Source organism: Nymphaea colorata, chromosome 6 (assembly GCF_008831285.2).
Source record: "Nymphaea colorata isolate Beijing-Zhang1983 chromosome 6, ASM883128v2, whole genome shotgun sequence".
Taxonomy (NCBI): Eukaryota; Viridiplantae; Streptophyta; class Magnoliopsida; order Nymphaeales; family Nymphaeaceae; genus Nymphaea; species Nymphaea colorata.
This window is the reverse complement of record NC_045143.1, coordinates 11,864,452-11,881,665: the sequence shown is the minus strand read 5'-3', so window position 1 is coordinate 11,881,665 and position 17,214 is coordinate 11,864,452. Positions and strand designations below refer to the sequence as shown.

Below are 17,214 nucleotides of genomic sequence, written 5' to 3'. Positions count from 1 at the left end.
TTCAGTCATTTCCCGTCATTTGGTTGCAGTCTAACTTTGCTTTTTTGTAGTTTAGGTTTCTTGAGATTGATCCATTCTAGTGTGTAGTGCAAAGCAGCCCTGCCTTTGACCCTGGCATCTCGTCGAGATCTTGAGCATCTTTTTACTATTCTAAAGTTAGGGTTTTGCTTGATTTTGTTTGAAGTTTGTAAGTACTTCAGTGTGAAATCCACTCAATATTTAATTAATAAGGCTGATTTTTGGATTTGAAATTCTACATTTGAATCTTTTTCACTGTGAACTTGTCCTGTTTCTCACTAGTATTGTGAAGATTTGATGTAGTTATAATTATGCCTCGGCATCGGGCTGACCCGGCCCAGCCCGATACCCGACATCCGAGCCCAGACCCAGCCTGGTTAAAATAAAAATTATTTTTAAATGTAAAATAAAAAATGTTAAATACAAAATATATTTTTAATAATAAAATATATTTCATTATTAAATAAATATAATATAAAAAAATAGATCGAACTGAATCGGGCCCCGTCAGGCCAACCCCGCCGGCCGAATACGTTATCGGGTCAGCCTAGACTGATTTTTTTCGAGCTTGAACCTGGGCCCGATCGGAGTAGGGTACCCGGGCTCGATTAGATCTCGCATACGGTGATGAAATCTCATGTTAGCCCTAGAAATTAATGTCTCACTTTCATAGCCAAGCTTTCTCTCTTAGTTATTTCTAGTTGTTTTCAAGACTGTTGGCTGAATCTGAAGCCCAGACTAAGGTCATCCTATTTAATTAGCATTTGTCTCGTCCTTAGCACGCTAGGTATAGTTGAGGACCGACTGAAGAAGTTTAGTGAGGAAGACCCTGGCTGCAGCCCACCTCCCATTATATTGGTGGTCGGTTGGGGCCCATGGAGAAATCTACTTGAAGGTCCAAGGAATGTACAATGAGTGAGTCAAGCTCGACCTCACCCAGCTCAAGTGACATATTTGAGCTCGAGCCAGCTCTAGTCAAGCTTTATGGCGCATTCGGACATAAATATAAAAATCAAATTCGGATTGGATTTAGATCGCAAAATCAGATTTTGGATTCAAATATAACTTTTCTTTATTTGTATTCGATTCCGAATATGTGATTATTCGAAAAAGCGGATATGATTAAGGACATATCATTTCTGAATCCGATCCATTAACATCCTTATAGAACAAGAAAAAGGGAAGCCTAGCGCAAAATATGGTTGAAGTATAACCAAATAGTCGAGTTCGACCGGATTATGAAATGAGAATCAAAATTGTGTCAACTAAGTCCTCTAGTTTCCAATTCATTAGATGATAATATACCTATATCTCTATAGAAGATCAGGAAGGGAAGGTATGAGTTGACTACCCAGGTTGTGGGATGGGGATATGGGGACGAGCTTAGATTCATATCAAGCTTGGTTGAAAATGAAAATCAATTCAACACTAATACCATTTTTTTTTTGTTATCTGTAAAACTAAACAAATAATCCCTCTAAAAAATTCATGTTTGAGCTGAAATTTCAAATAAATCAGAAAAATAGAATGCATTTTTGGACTAGAAACCTTTGTGTTGGATTTCAAAGTTAACTACATTTCTAGATATATAGAGAGCATGTTTAAAAGACTTACTGAATTTTAAAACCTTATGTCAAGAATTTGTAAATTTATAATTCTGAAATTGCAAAACAAATGGTCACAAAGCCCCTTTTTTTGTAAAAATCCAATAAATAAGGCAAAATGCTCTCTTTAACCCAAGAAGTTTTTTTGTTCTTTTGAAATTATAAAATAAAAACCTGGTCGGAAACACCATTTTCAAGAATGAAAAAACAAAAAATGAAGCTAGACAAATTTTCATCATCTTAAAAACTCTATTTGGAAATTAAAAGGTGCTAGCATTCAAGTTTTACAGGAAACGAGTACTAAATCTCTTCTTGCAAACAATCTTTTAGAGAAATGAGGTGGAAAAAAAAAACTTTTGCAGACTTAACCTGTTGTATGAAATTTTGAATTCATATGTGAGGTAAGTCCAAAGTCGTAACCCTTTATTTGTAATTTAAATTATATTTTTGTGAACATTTTTGCAAGGTAAACATTGCAATATTACAAGAATAATCTCGAAAATTTTAAACAAAAGAATGGGACAGTTCTGAGTTTTGTTTTTGTCAGAAGCATAAAAGCCACTTTTTTTAATGCCCAAAATTTCACTTTATTGCTTCTTTCTTAACAACATATATATGTTTATTTTTAAAATAAGTTAAATGTAAACGTAAATCCATTTGAACTTTGAAAATCTGATTAAAGCTGATATAATCAATGATAAAAACTCAGCAGGAAAACAAAATCCGTCATTGCAAGAAGAAAAATCTTTGCAAACACATGGCACTGATTTCCAAATAAAAACACGAGTTAAAATGAGCATCAATCACAACATTAAAATAAACCCCATATCTTTTCTTGCTCAGTAGTGACAGTTTTTACAAAATATATAGTGTGAAATCATAGTAAAAACCAAAACACGAGAACTTTGATGGAAGTTCAAAAACATTTTTTTTTCTTAAACTAGTTTCTGGAAATAAAATTTGATCAACCTTGAAGTTAACTTAATCAAGATCCGTTATAGAAAATGCTAACTACAAAAAAATAACTTTTTAGAAAAACTGTTTAGGATTTTGAAGCAAAAGCGAATCAAAACATTCTTTTCCCTATGCAAATACATTGCAACTTTTTTTTTTTTTTTCAAAGTTGAATCCAAATCCAACTTGGGGTTAGTTTTGTTGAAACTTAAAATTCTTTTTATATCTAGAGAAAATCAGGAAGGTACTAAATTCGATTAGTCAAATATGAGTCTTAAACATAAATATGTGGCCAAAAAGTATTTTTGGAATTTCAATTAAACATACAAGTAAGAGAGCATTTGATGTAAGGCTTGCTCATAATTTTAAGTTGATAGCGTACCATCCATCAAACACATGAAAAAGAAATAGCACAGTAACATGTTAGATTGTTTTATTTACACAGCATGAGATATTTTAAATATCTCGTGAACTTAATTCCCATTCACATATTAATGAATGAATCACATAATTTGGACCATTTCTACCAACATAAGAGATTTCAGGCCATTCATTCACCTTGTGCAACTGTATTTACAAAGTCATGACGAAAATTATGCCTTTTAAAATGAAAGGTATTCTTGCCAATATCATTGGATGGGAGCAAGGTGCCTTTCTCCCTGGAATGCATATTCAAGAACGGATTAAATCGTTGGTTCAAGAGATTGCGTACAGCGATAATCATAAACGACAATCGATGCTAGCCAAGCTTGATATTTCTAAGGCCTATGATAGGGTTCAATGGCCTTTTCTAGATAGAGCTTTGCAACATTTGGTCTTTTGTGATGGCTGGATTCAAAAAGTCTTGAAATGCGTGACTACTTTGTCCTTGCGCTGGTTATAAATCGGTTTTGAAGGAGATTGTTGCAGCCCGTGGCGTTGAGTGGATCACTGCTGTTCGTGACATTTTTCCACAGACCTTCCAATGGTTCGTAATAGGAAGGATAGTGTGTTAGATCGCTGCCCAGCTGTGGACGCTGTTTGTCTTCTGAAACGACAGACTCCCCTTACCTCAGCAGGAGAATGGAGTTTGTAATGGCTTCCCCCCCCTTTTTTTTGGTGTTGCGATTCTTTAATGTAGATAACTAGACGATTTGTCTTCCTTAAATCTTCTGAAATAAAGCGGGGAGGCATCGCTCCCAGCAGCTTTGCATCAAAATCACATAGTTGTGCGGCCACACTCTTAACATGACCAAAGGAAAAGTCCTTTTTTCATATGAAAATGGACATTTTTTTATGGGCATAGACGAACAATACATGATGCCATAACTTGCCATTTAGAGAAATTTGATCGTACTCGTGGAATACAGTTTGATAAGTGGTAGCTATCCAAGTAATTTTCGCTCACTAGGCAATCAACCAGAAAACTGATTGACAGTCTTAATGTTGAGCATTACAATACAGCTTTTGCTCACCAGTCTAATGAAGGGAAAGTGTAACATTGATTGTAATTCCCATCGGGAATGCTTTTACCACAAAACACTATGATTCTTGAACTCCATTTAGCTGCAACGACCCCAGCTTCTACTTCCTAGCGGTGATTGATTTTGCATGACAAACTGAATATTCATTATATGTAAGAATCCTGAAGTTGGTGTTAAAACCATCAACAAATGCTGGCAGCAGTAAACACAGAAGCACCTCCACGACAACTCAGAATGCAAAGTTCTGCTAACCAGATAGAAGTACAACCAATACTGACATGGCATATTGATGTGCCGAATTCAAAGAACATCTTAAGTTCCCAACTTGCTAACAATACTTCAAACTCCTGAGTCATCTGCTTATCTTAAGAGAACTGAGAAATAGATGTTCCAAATTTGCTTCCTTACTGCGACGACCAAGCTCCGACATTCCACCCAGTTCTTCTAACTCTTGCACCTCTGCTTTTTTTTTAAAAAAAAAAAAAAAAATTTGAAACAACTATTTCCATTAGAAAATTGTAATGACATGATAAGATACAAATGACACCAAAGAACAATTTTGCTGAAGGGAGAACCATGATGAACTTGAGATAATCAAGAAAAGAGAAAGAAAAAGTATTACCATGTGGGAGACACCTAAAATTTTCAATTTCTGATGAATTTTGAACCTCTTCCTCTTCTTCTGCCCTAACGCACATTGCTTGCCAGTGCAAGCTTTGTATTTGTTTAACATATGCATCAATAGCAGATCTCTCTCCCTTGAAGATGCATCCGTCCAAGAAATCCATGAAAATTAGCCAAACAAAATTCTTCATCGAAACATCCACACAATCAGGTTAGAAATATAAAGCAAGCCATTGGGTGAGCATTATAGAAGCTGATGTTCCTGCATCACCACCTATGAGCATTATAACCATCTCTTTTTTGTTTCTAGGGCCAAAGCTGGAAGTCTTGTGTAGGAACCATGAAACCATGTCAGATATATTATTCGAGAACAGGTAATACAAGATCAAGATGAAATCTATCATGACTTCACATCTTTTTGGAAGGGAGAACAGAGATGAACCCCTTAATCAACTAAAAATATCAAAGTCATGAAACATTAGTGAGATGGCCAAGATACCCCCCAACTCCCAAGATACAAGAGAATCCTATGAAGCTGAAAACTCACAAGAAGCTGCACCCATGAAACCTAATGTCTTTTACAAAAACTATAAAAGAGAAAATGAATGCCAGTTATTCTATCCAAGAAACATGGTGTTCTTCTGAAGGTGACATAAAAGAATATGAATGATTATATTCAATAACATTTGCGCAACAGTGCAGAAAAAGCATGAACAAACATGTAAATTATGAGTTTATCTTCATAACCGCACCTAAATCTGCAGTCACCACATTGCTTATAAGAAATCTCAGATAAGAGTAAAAACTTAAAAAGTTTGGTGTAAATAATGTCGGTTAGAACCTCAACCAAGAGAATGCCTGGAAATCCGGATTTTAAGAAGCCTCCGATAGTCATATCTTTGCTCCATTCAATTATTGACTTACGTTTCTGGACAGACTTTACATGATGAAACCTGCATGTATGACACACAATAAACAAAAAGAGATTTGAAGAGAAGCAGTTGATTTTTGAGTGCATACCAGATCAAGACCCGTTTGACATAGATTGGCCTATTCAAAGATTTTCCTGGCACAATCTCTTTTTTGAGAAGATCTTGAGAAATTTGATCAGCTACAACTTCAGCATTTTCCTAGAGAGAGAAAGAGACAGATTTTAAACACCTTAGTCACGGAAAGAGAGAGAGAGATTGTAACAAAGTTGCACAAAAATGTCAATGAGTGAACCACCCTAACAATATATGAAAGTTACCGCAAAATGGGAGGGGGAGCAAGTCTCGCCAACCGACAGCCAAATTCCAAAGCTTTAAGCAAGAAAATACAGTATGTGAAATGTGGTTTGATATAGCTGGGAGGCTGATTTATCCATCTCGATATAGAACCAAATTCCACGTCTCAAATGCTCCACTATAATATAGATAGCCATGCATGCCACACCATCATCCAATGCTTATTTTGACAAAAGAGCATAGGACCTTAGATTAAGTCCCAAATGAGGACCGAGGGACGAGGGGTTTGGGCATGAACTGTTCCAGGTCATTGATATCATCAGCAAAGCAAAGGAGCAGATCAAAAAGAGGTGGTCAGTAGATCCTTCCTGAGAAAAACATCAGAAGCATCTGCCTGTGGGCTGAAATCCACTATGTTTTAGGGAGTTTTGTGTTTGCACTTTGCACCCACTGCAAGTAGATGAAGACCAGTGTGTGCCTCGTATGGAGGTGGATGCCCAAATGACCTGGGGTGGGAACCAATCGGCCAATGGAGGAAGCAAAAACCTGGTAGATTTATGGACTGAAACCAGAGATTTACTGTCTTTGGACCATGCTGTGAAATCTAGCACTGACATAAACTGGAGTTGACAGCATTCGAGGACTGAAGCATGCCTTGCATCTGTATGTGACGCCCAGGAGTCACAAGAATAAGTACAGGCAATTTAAAAAGATGGGGCTGTATTCTTTAAATGAATATTTGGTATTCCTAGCCCACCCAAAGACTACGGAAACAAGAAAAGGAGATTAGATGTTTCTTAAGCATTGGTGAGAGGCCATTCCATAGAAATGCTTTGAAGATGCTGTTAATCTTGTTCCAACCAAATGTGGGAATGTGCACCATATAATGAGCTGGAATAGAAGATAGGATTATTCTCTCCTGCCAGCCATAGAAATATACCTCCTTTTCCATGAGTTGGGTCTTTGTCTGGACTGCAGATATCACTAGAGAGCAAAGACTTGCTTGGGATAAGTGTAATAGAACGCCAAGGCTACTGATTGGGGCTGAGCAATGGGCCAACCACAAATGACAGAGGAATGGCATTATTGGCTTCATTGACAGTGAGGCGACAAAGTTAAGAGAAAGCCTTGATGATATAAAGCACAGCAGACATTTGAGAAGTAGTTGCTTCACCGAAGAGGATAATATCATATACATAGAAGTAAATGGAATGGTCAAGATTAAATTGGACATGAGAAGAGGACATTCGCTTGAGTGGCTCCATGAATAAGAATATTCAGGACTTATGAGCTACAACAAATAGCATCGGTGAAAGCAGACATCCCTATCTTACTCTACTGTTCAAGGGAAGGGGCTTCCTAATGAATCATTAATGGATATAATGGCTTGTGATTTGCAAATTAGTTCTTTCATCCAGTGTTGCCAACGCATGCCAACATGCGTTGTCGAAGGCCTTTTAGCTTCATCATATTATCATATAATATGGCCTTCGGGAGGATGCCATTGAATGTGCTAATTCTGATGACAAGAAGTATTGTTAATGGATAGTTCAGCCTGTAATGAATTCAGCTTGAGTGCTTGAGACAAACTGTAAGAGAAATAGCCAGAGTCTATATTAGCAAAGACTTTAGCTGTTATCCTCGTTAGAGCAGACACGACAGATATGGGCCTTGAAATTGAGATTTCATTTCTATTAAATATCTTTCGAATAAGCAAAAGCATGGTCCAGTGAAAGCCAGCCGGACAGGAGTTGTGATGGAACTCAATGAAGTCAGAGAGTAGGTCTGACTTAACATCTTGTCATCTTCCCAAAACCAATTGAAGTCCACTAGAAACCTCTCAAGCCAGGTGCCTTTAGGCCTGAAAGTTGCTTGATGGCATCCCTTATTTCTTAAAAGGAGAACTGACTTTGCAATGTGGTTGCCTGCTCATTAGTGAGGGAGTAGAAACCCAATGGTCCCATAGAGCCAAGCGAATGTACAGAGGCAGAAGCAAAAAAGATGGGGAAATAATTTATTGCTTTTGGAAGAATATCAGTGCCATGAAGCTCCTGACAATTGATTACGATAGAAGGTATGAGTGAAGCATGAACCTGGTGGTTGCCTGTTTGTGGAAGAACGCTGTACTTGACATCACCATGAGCAAGCCATGTTAGTTTAGAAAGTTGCTATCACTTGAGAACTTCATGGGCATGCCATTCAGCAAGCTGTGATGCAATTTCTGACATGAAGTGAACTTAAGATAGTTACATCCTGGATAGGGCCAAGGAAACTGAACAGCTCCAGTAAGGGATACTAATTCTTCCTCCGATTGAGGAATGAGTGCCACGATGACCTCCAAGGACCGGCACAATGTTAAATGGATGTTGTAACGTGCTTGAATTTGAGTAGAAGCACTAACACAACACCCAGGGCAGAGATTGTAGAGGACCATGATTCATGAACAATGGTGGTAAACTATGATTCTTTTAAACACCCTTGCTCAAACACAAATGGACAAGATCATTTGAAACCATGGCCCCTATTGATTGTAAGGCATGAGTTATCAGAGATCATGTGAACCACGGCCGAGAACCAATGTTGTTAGTGGCACAATCAGCCCAGAATGAGAAAATATCTGAGCGATGACCATGCTGACACAGAATAGGGCCTACCCAAGCCAGTATAGTGTCCCACATGGATGAGAGAAAGGACTTGGAAAAGGAGACCTATAGGTCGACTGAAACTAGTGGGAAGGATATTTTGAGATTGAAGAGAATATCAGGAAGGGGGTCCCAAAGGGGTCACTATGCAGGAGCATTGGGAGGAGAAACAGGATGGAGGATGGAAGCAAAGTTGGGATGGGAGAAAGAATAAAAAAGTGGCAAATGAAAGGGGGAGAAGAAGAGATGGGAAAAATGAGGAGGGAGCAAGCAATGAAGGAGAGGAGAGATAAAGACATGGGAAAACGAAGAGACACCGAAAGGGAAAGCCTGAAAGAAAGGAAGGGGCTAAACAAAGGGGAAGGAAGGTGGAGACATTAATAAAAAGAGTGAAGGCAGAGGAACCTCAAAAAATAGAGAAAGCATGGGAAGCAATGACCGATCACATAGGAGGGGTATACACCACAACTTCCAATAGGGTAGAAGGGCAACTCCTGTAAGTGTGTAAGCTGACACGAATGAGAGGCTCCAACACCTTCAAGGAACAGTAAATGATGCGGCACTACATGGGGATTCAAAGATTGATTAGCAGTGAAACGTTGGGCAACATGGGCAGCAGTTGGGCCACGGTTACTGCCATGACAAGCTGGAATGGGCAGCTTCGCCAGAGATTCTTACTAGAATAATGGAATTTCAGAGAACATGGAGGAGAAACATCAGGAATCATGAGACTTCAGTGGCACCCAAATAGATCCAATAGAAATGGCAGTAAAAGCAGATGGACTGAGATTCGGTAGAAAGATTGTGACTGCCCTGTTGCATTGACGGCTGCCAAAATAGGTATGAATCGGCATATTGTGGATGAGGTGAAACGAGGATACTGAAATGGGAGCATGTGAAAACTATATTAGATGAGTTGCAAATATGTCACATCCACAACATATGTAGGCAGATGAGAGGGCATTATGACATTATCCTTGGTACAAGATGTGCACCACCAATCATTGGGGAGAGGGTTCACTGAGCATGCACATACCAAAGTAGGATGGAAAGAAGGCGTCCATGGAGGACAACAACAACAATCGCCAACCAAGGAGGATGCAAACAAGGCCCTGAAAAATGGACAAGAGAGGAAGGACAGATTCAATTGGCATAAAGGACTTCTTTGCAAAGAGAGGAGACAAAAAATTGGAGACCTGTTGCTTTGATCACATTCAATTGGATAGAACAGTTGAGGAGTCCAGCTCAAGCCACAAAGAAACCAGAGGAGAAGCGAAATGAAGCTGGACTTGGAAGTCCTGGCATAAAAGACCATGCTAGATCCCACCCATTTAGTTTTGAGGCCAACTTCCAAAGTCCCGGAGCATTCATGGATGGACCGTTAAAGAGAGACACATACCAAAATCTATCATTGGATCCATTGTAGTGAGCAGAATGCTGAGAGCATGCAAATGACCAGCAAAGTTGGATGAAAATCTACTATTCCCTCTAACACTTAAAGTGAATTTGTTAGTGAAGAAGGGGCATACCATGGTATCCACAGAGAAGGACTACCCATCGCATTCACTGCCAAGGGAGACAGTGGGGCAAGGAAAAGAGAGAGAGAGAGCAACTTTAACATTTAACACAGACTTAGCTACCGAGAGAGGCATTTGTAACACACCCTTTCAATGCTGGTTTCTGTAGGTTCTCGATGGCACTAAACCATACAACTTTAGAATTGTGCTAACCACTATGCTTCCAATAATGAATGCTAAGCTGCAGAAATGCACCAAGACTAGGATGGACATGTTAAGACTGAACTTTTGAAGGATAAGAGAACAGACCCAACTATGTCAAAGAGAGAACCTGTTCCGAGCAAAATTCTCCACCCCCTTCCCCTCCCCAAGAGAAATAAAAGAAAAGAAGAAAACCTTATTCATTTATGAAAACTTCAAAAGCCACTGACAAAGATTCCTCTAAAAATTATACTATGAGACACTCCAAGAGGTAGAGCAAAAAAGGCCACAGGTGGCATTTAGAAGATAACATTCATAAGGCCTCAATTGGACAATAAGACCAACATGAGCAAGAACTAGAGAATGCAAAACATACAAGAAGCAAAGTCAGAATTTGGAGAGGGAAAATTGTCTATTAACATTTGCTATGAAAACCTGGAAAAATGGTCTGAAGTGAGAATTAAATTCGAAGCAGGTACTGGGCAGTGAAATTTTAGAAGAAAAAAGTGGATTGCCTGGTATCTATGGACATACCACAATAATCAACATCCATTGTCCATGAAAGATGGTAAAAATATGCACAAATGGTACCATGAACAATTGGTAGTACTTGAGATTAGAATTCCAACGATAAATCTTATCCTTTTAATATCAGTTTTTTTCAGTTCCAACTAGAAAAAAAGCGATTGCAAACAGGCTTGTTGCTAGAGGAATTGCCACAAAAGTAGCACTATTATAAAAAAATTTACCAGATCAAGGTGGATAAATCTTTCCTAAGCCGCATCTGTGTAGTAAAAAAGTTGAAGGTAACATGAAAATTTACTATCCGACCTTTATGGACATTGTTGAACTGGAAAACATCATGTCATCATCAGCATGGAGGAAATAGAAATTGTATAACTAAATTACCTGAATGAGTTGAAGAACTTGAAATCCAGCTTCTTCACCAATCAACTTAAGGGCTACATCTCTAACACCATTCTCTAACATTTCATAGCAGTATCTAGAAACCCCTCCACATTGGATGGTAACCCTTAAAGGTTCAACTTCAGGATATCCACGAGGCATGTAAAACCTTGCACTAATGTGACTCCCACCAATTTTGATTGCTAGTAAATGGATTGTGAATGAGATGTGAAGTTCACCAAGAATTGAGTCTGCAACCTACAGAAAGTATAAAATGCAACAGCATGGAAAGAAATGAGAACTGCAAGACATTTTAGAAAAGAAAAGCTTATGGAAAATGTCTATCAATATGATACTGACCAATATAATGCCATCAGCTTCAAGCATCACCATATTTAGGAACTGCTACCCTATACAAGTTCCACTTATATATTTATGCATTTTTAAAGTAAGCATCCTCCAACACCAACATACCTCCCCTTTTATATGCAAAATTCATGTACAGGATCTCACTTTCATATCACCCTTAATTTATGACAATTGACCAGAGGTTAGTTTAGCAATTCAACCTTTAATTCACATAGGCTTAGGCTAGAGGTTCAGTTAGTGTGTTCTTTTATTTTCTTTCTTGTTTGTATGTGAGCCCTGTTTCTACATGATGCAGACACGAATGTTCAATGGAAATGTCCTCATATTATATGCTACAGTAACAGAAAACAAAAAAATGAAACTGTTAAACATACCGATTCTGCATGGTTCTTAAGAATTTCATCAACCCCTTCATCAAATTCAAATTCCCCATCTGCTCCATATATTGACTTCAGAGCTTCCACCTGAAGAAGGAAAATATGCTATTAGGAGTCCACATTTTAAATGAAAAGGAATACATATAACTACTACGTGTATAGCTCCAGCTGTACCACAAGTATCCACTTTCATATAGGCAAGTTTAAGATTCCCTGAGCAATCAAAGAATCATGTTATTTAATTTGTTCCATTTGCTACAAATAACCATGCTATAAGAAGTAAACTACCAATATCAACAGCAGCTCTACAGTACACAGAGAACAGAGAAAAGAACTAATGGTACTCCTAAAACTGACTTTGTAATATGTTCTGTCTGCCACATCCATTGTTCCACCTGCACATCATATTGTCCCATCGATAATGTGCTACAAATAGTTTTCCATATAAGAAGAAGCCACTCATCAATAGCAGTTTTACATAGAGTGCTGAGAAAGAAACTAAAAGTGCTCCTAACATAGCAGTACTTTCTGCATCCACCCACTTTTCCACCTACATAAAACCCATTGATCTCATAATCTGTAATTTACATAGTGTAAAGAAACTTAGGAGCCACTATATGCAAAGCTGAAATGGTGGCCAAATTTTGTACACACACACAGGTATTGAACTTCTTATACTCTAGTCTTCATCAGGCTGGGTCATTGCTTTATGCCAGCAGCTTCAGCAACTTACCAACCATTGCAGATCGTGTGGTATGATCAGACAATCCACATAAAGGTCATTGCAGTCAATTTGCTCACAGTATATGCACTTACCCTCCACTGACAAATAAGCACTCTAAATGTGTACATTTGGTGGGGGAAGGCCACGTGGTATTCAGTTGCCAAGCTTATCATAGATTTTCAACCCTTTGTTTTGCTCTCAGGCAAAGTAACTTTGTGATTAGTATCCTTAAATAAAAAAAATGTTTTTTTGTCTTTCATGCATGCAGTTGAAATTGAGTAGATGTTCTGTTTCCTGTGGACTACAATCTTCTCATTGTCCAATCTGCAGTTCACTATGACTAGAGTTTCTAGCATCTTTCCATGTGATGATGTGTGTGTGTCATTTATTCAACTTGAGTTAATCTCCAAAATCCTACAAGAAATTGGTTGAAAGGTTTTGACAGGCAGCCACTCACTGCAGAACAATAGGCTGTACAACGTTGAACCATGACCTAGCAATTGCTGTCTAATAACCTAATCAAGCACATCCATGAATTACTTCACCACAGTCAACTTGGACGACTGAATCGCATATACGGGGACACACATCCAACTAGAGTTGGATTTCCTAAGTTAGCCCAATAAGAAATCTTTCTTCTTTACTGCCTTACCTGTTATGCTTGTCCATGGGAGACTGAAAATTCTCCATGTAATGGCAGCAACAAATGTGTAGCTGTGCCATGCCGATCACGCTTATCTAAGGAACATACTAGCCAATCAAAAGAATTTCCCAATCAAGAGGATATAAACAAATCGACAAAATTGCAGGAATGGACTAGGAGGGCGAGTAAAATGGAAAAACGACGGAAGAAGTATCGCTTAGAAACAAAATAATTCTTTAATGAATACACCATAAACCTGAGGTGAATGGTGATAATTTTCATAAACTCATTCTTGGCAATAGCGTATTAAACAAAATTAAATATCCGTGCACTTCTAGTCATCTATAAATGACTCACGATTTGGTTGTCAGCTGCCATGCCTAACACAAATTCAACCTATGGAACAACCCTTCAGCAAAGCCAGATGAAACTGAAATCACAAAGATCTTTGCCTTCCAGATGGAAAAGAAGTCACTAAACTTGTGCATTGGAGAATAGTGCATGTAGAAGATAAATATGTTTACCGTGAACTGTGAAATCATTGGTGTGTGTGGTTTCAGGGTGATTGTGTCGATTGAACAAGACAGCCCCATCCAAACAATTACATGCAAGACTTCATCAAGCATATTACACTTCTTGATCATGCAAGAAATTTAAGCCATCGCCACAAAATGGTAACCTTTTTTCATTTGTTTTGCTATTGTTCTAATTGAAGCAACATCCTGCTGCCACCAACTTCGTCCTGCTCCACTGCATTGCCAAGAGACGATTCAGCCTCAGAAAAGTGAAAGCTGGTCATGCTTCTCCATATCATAACAGAGTATATTGCAAAATCAGGAACCAATTTGCACCCTCACAGCCTTGAACACAACTATGCGTATTTATTGTGCCTACTACTAATAAGATAAGTTTCTCAAAGGTTTTGGAAATTCTAGGATGATTGGTTCGATTGGCTCTCTCAAAGTAATCTAAAATCTTTCAAAACAACAACTCAGACGACAAAGGCAAAGATTCCAAACACAATCATCATAGATAGTGGTGGTGACACAAATTTGGGCTGCAACAACCGAACAGTAAAAAACATCTTCTTTTTATGTGATTGTCCTCCCATTAATGTTCCTTCTCGAAGTAGTAATTTACTAGAGCAGAGAGTTACCTCAGCTAGTTGCCGACCCAGGTTACGCTTCCACGAGGGTTGTCGGGTTTCGTCGCCTTGGCTGGTGATCTCGGGCAGTGACGCATCCATTTTTGGTTCGTTTTCCCTTGAAGGAGGGCGAAAAGACGCACTTCTAATGGTACAACAAAAAGTCGTTTGCTTTGAAAAATTGGCATCACATAAGGAAAGTGAGGATCTTTTAAGATCAGCATTTTTAGTTGAATAAATAAATAATTGAAATTTGCCTGGCATAGTTTTTAATTTATTTTCTGTTGTGAAAAATGGTTGCAGATGATGCATTAGCTATGTTTTTTTTGTTTAGCGACGATTTTAAAAAGCATTTAGCAATTCCGTTTGTTGTCCTTAGTAATGAAAAGTGAAAAACATCCATTCGGAGAGCTGGCATATATATATATATATATATATATAGCAAAATTTAAATAAGCTGGTTACCACTATAATTAGATAGTTTTTTTTTTTAACTAAAATCATGTTAAAGGTAGTGGTGGAGCCAGAATATGATTGGCTGAGGGGCACTGGTGCCACTAACCATTGTAATTTTTGAATCATTATGGTGTAATCTCAAGTGCTTTAAAAGAAATTTTTGATTGGCTGGTAAGGGCCACCGCCCACACCAGCCCTTATGTGTCTCTGCCACCACTTAAAAAGATGTATTTCTTCCTGGAAAACTATGTCCAAGAAACTAACAATTACAAATGCACATTTATTTATTATTGAGGTGACTGTGTGATTTCAATTCATGTATATATAAGCATGCGTCTGGCATAGAGAGTACGCTCTCTATAGAGAGTCCGATCAAAATGATCAGATGTTCCATCTTTTTTTAAAAGAAAAAAAAGAAAGAAAGCAGAAGTTGCCGCCTCCCCACCGTGGTGTCGGCGATGGCTGCCCAAGCCTCGTCAGCTGCCAAACATCACCGACGCTGCTGAAGGGAGGCAATGGCCTAAAAAAAAATTTTCCTTCTAATGGAGATAGGCTATGGAGCCCGCCATCGGCCTACAAGCTAGGCTCGCCGCTAGCCAAGGACTAAGCACCATCCGAATGTTAACACATTGTCTGGTCAAAAAGATTGGACAGTTCTCATATGTCATACCCCCAACACCAAATGCATGGTTTAGAACAACACTCTTTATATATATATATATATATATATATATATATATATATATATATATATATATATATATATATATATATATATATATATATATATATATATGACTACCATTGTAGGTGGATGGTTAATTTTTATTTTGAGTTGTTAAAAACCATCGCCAAAAGATATATTATATCGCTTAAAACTACAGTCAAGCAACTAGCCATCACCAATACACCTTTTGTGACAGTTTTTAATGACAGAAAATAAAAAATAACTAGTTGGCCATAGATGTAGTAAGCTGATTCCAATTTTCCTATATACTTTCTTAGGTAAGTAAGGTCATGTTTTTTGCTTGGTTCCCCCACGATCAGATCCTAAAACACCACCAAATAAGATTACAATCATAAGCCTTAGTAATCTTACCCACTAGTAAGAGATTTGACACTAACTCTCGCACAAACAAGGCATCTTTGAGTTTTTGCCTTCAAAAATTTCACATCATCACCTTTCCCCATCGCTTGGTTTAGTGTAAGATTCGTTAATTTCAAAGGTTAATTAAAGTCTCCTTGGAACTTGTCATACTATCAGTCACCCAAATCTATCATGCTGCTAGTATTTTCCAACTGAGATAGGAAGCCATAGTTACCTGAGTCGTCTTGATCAAGAGTAGTGGTGGCCAATGTAGCTGCAGTCTGCGGCTTTGTGAAATTATGCAAAAGTTGGGTTAATTTTCCATAGGGACTGGAGTCTCACCTTGTTCATGATATGCATGAGCAGCCTTATTCTTTCCACCATTATTTGACCTTTTGTTCGGCTTCCAACACTTGTCCCTTGTATGGTTTTCTTTCTTTCAAGATGTGCAAAAGATTCTTTTCCTTAAATTCATTTATGGTGGTGGAACCTCACTCTTTTTTGTTTGGTAACCGGTGCAGTTTGGGATTCATTTTCTTCACCTGTCTTAGTTGAAGGGTTTATGATGTGCTTCCGGCATTATTCATGCATAGTTATATAATATATAGTACAAATTTTAGGAAGGTCAGAAGTCATAAGAAGCATCAAAAAATTTTTTCACTTTCTCCATTTTTTCTCCATGATTGACAACATAAATGATGGTGGGAGTATAGGATTCCCGTTCATCCCAAAGACCTCTGAGTGAACCAAGGTATTTGCAAAAGGCCATATATCCTTGCTTTAATTTATTGGTCACTTGAGTACTCTGATGGTTCATGGCGCAGTTGTATTGCTGACCATAGAGATAACAGGTAGCATCCCAAACATCTTTTACAGTTTTTAGAAAGTAGAAACTACAAATTGTCTCCTTTCTATGGAATTTAGTAACCAAAACATAAAGTATGGTCATTAGATTCCCATTCTTCTAAATTTAGATCTTTGGTAGGAGTCTTAGGCTTTCTCCCAATGACATGGCCAAGCCTCAACTTGCTGCTCAAAAATAATTTGGCTGATTTGGCCCATGTCAAATTACTGAATCTGTTTAAGAGTTTTGTGGTGACCTTGAGTGCAGGATTGACAATATCGTGAGCTCTAAACAAGTGTTATTTGCATCGTGCAGATCCATTGTCACACACCTACTTTTTTTCTTTCAACATAGCACATCGAAGTGGGATGACAACAATCAAAATAGAGTTACACATATCAAAATAGCAATGAGA

At 38.0% G+C, this 17,214-nt stretch overlaps 1 protein-coding gene across 2 annotated transcripts; it reads right to left on the bottom strand.

Moving 5' to 3' along the window:
* Positions 1–3,869: 3,869 nt before the first annotated feature.
* Positions 3,870–14,609, bottom strand: LOC116256695 (uncharacterized). 2 transcript variants are annotated; one of them, XM_031633108.2, is made up of 7 exons: positions 14,425–14,609; positions 11,899–11,988; positions 11,159–11,413; positions 5,684–5,793; positions 5,505–5,616; positions 4,662–4,797; positions 3,870–4,501 (listed from the first exon to the last, which is right to left on the bottom strand). In XM_031633108.2, exons 1-7 carry the CDS (start codon positions 14,512–14,514, stop codon positions 4,392–4,394), a joined length of 903 nt encoding a protein of 300 aa, XP_031488968.1. In that variant the 5' UTR covers positions 14,515–14,609; the 3' UTR covers positions 3,870–4,391. The 2 variants fall into 2 exon arrangements, with proteins under 2 accessions (XP_031488968.1, XP_031488969.1); XM_031633109.2 differs by having other exon boundaries at positions 3,870–4,498; positions 14,425–14,603.
* Positions 14,610–17,214: the final 2,605 nt, after the last annotated feature.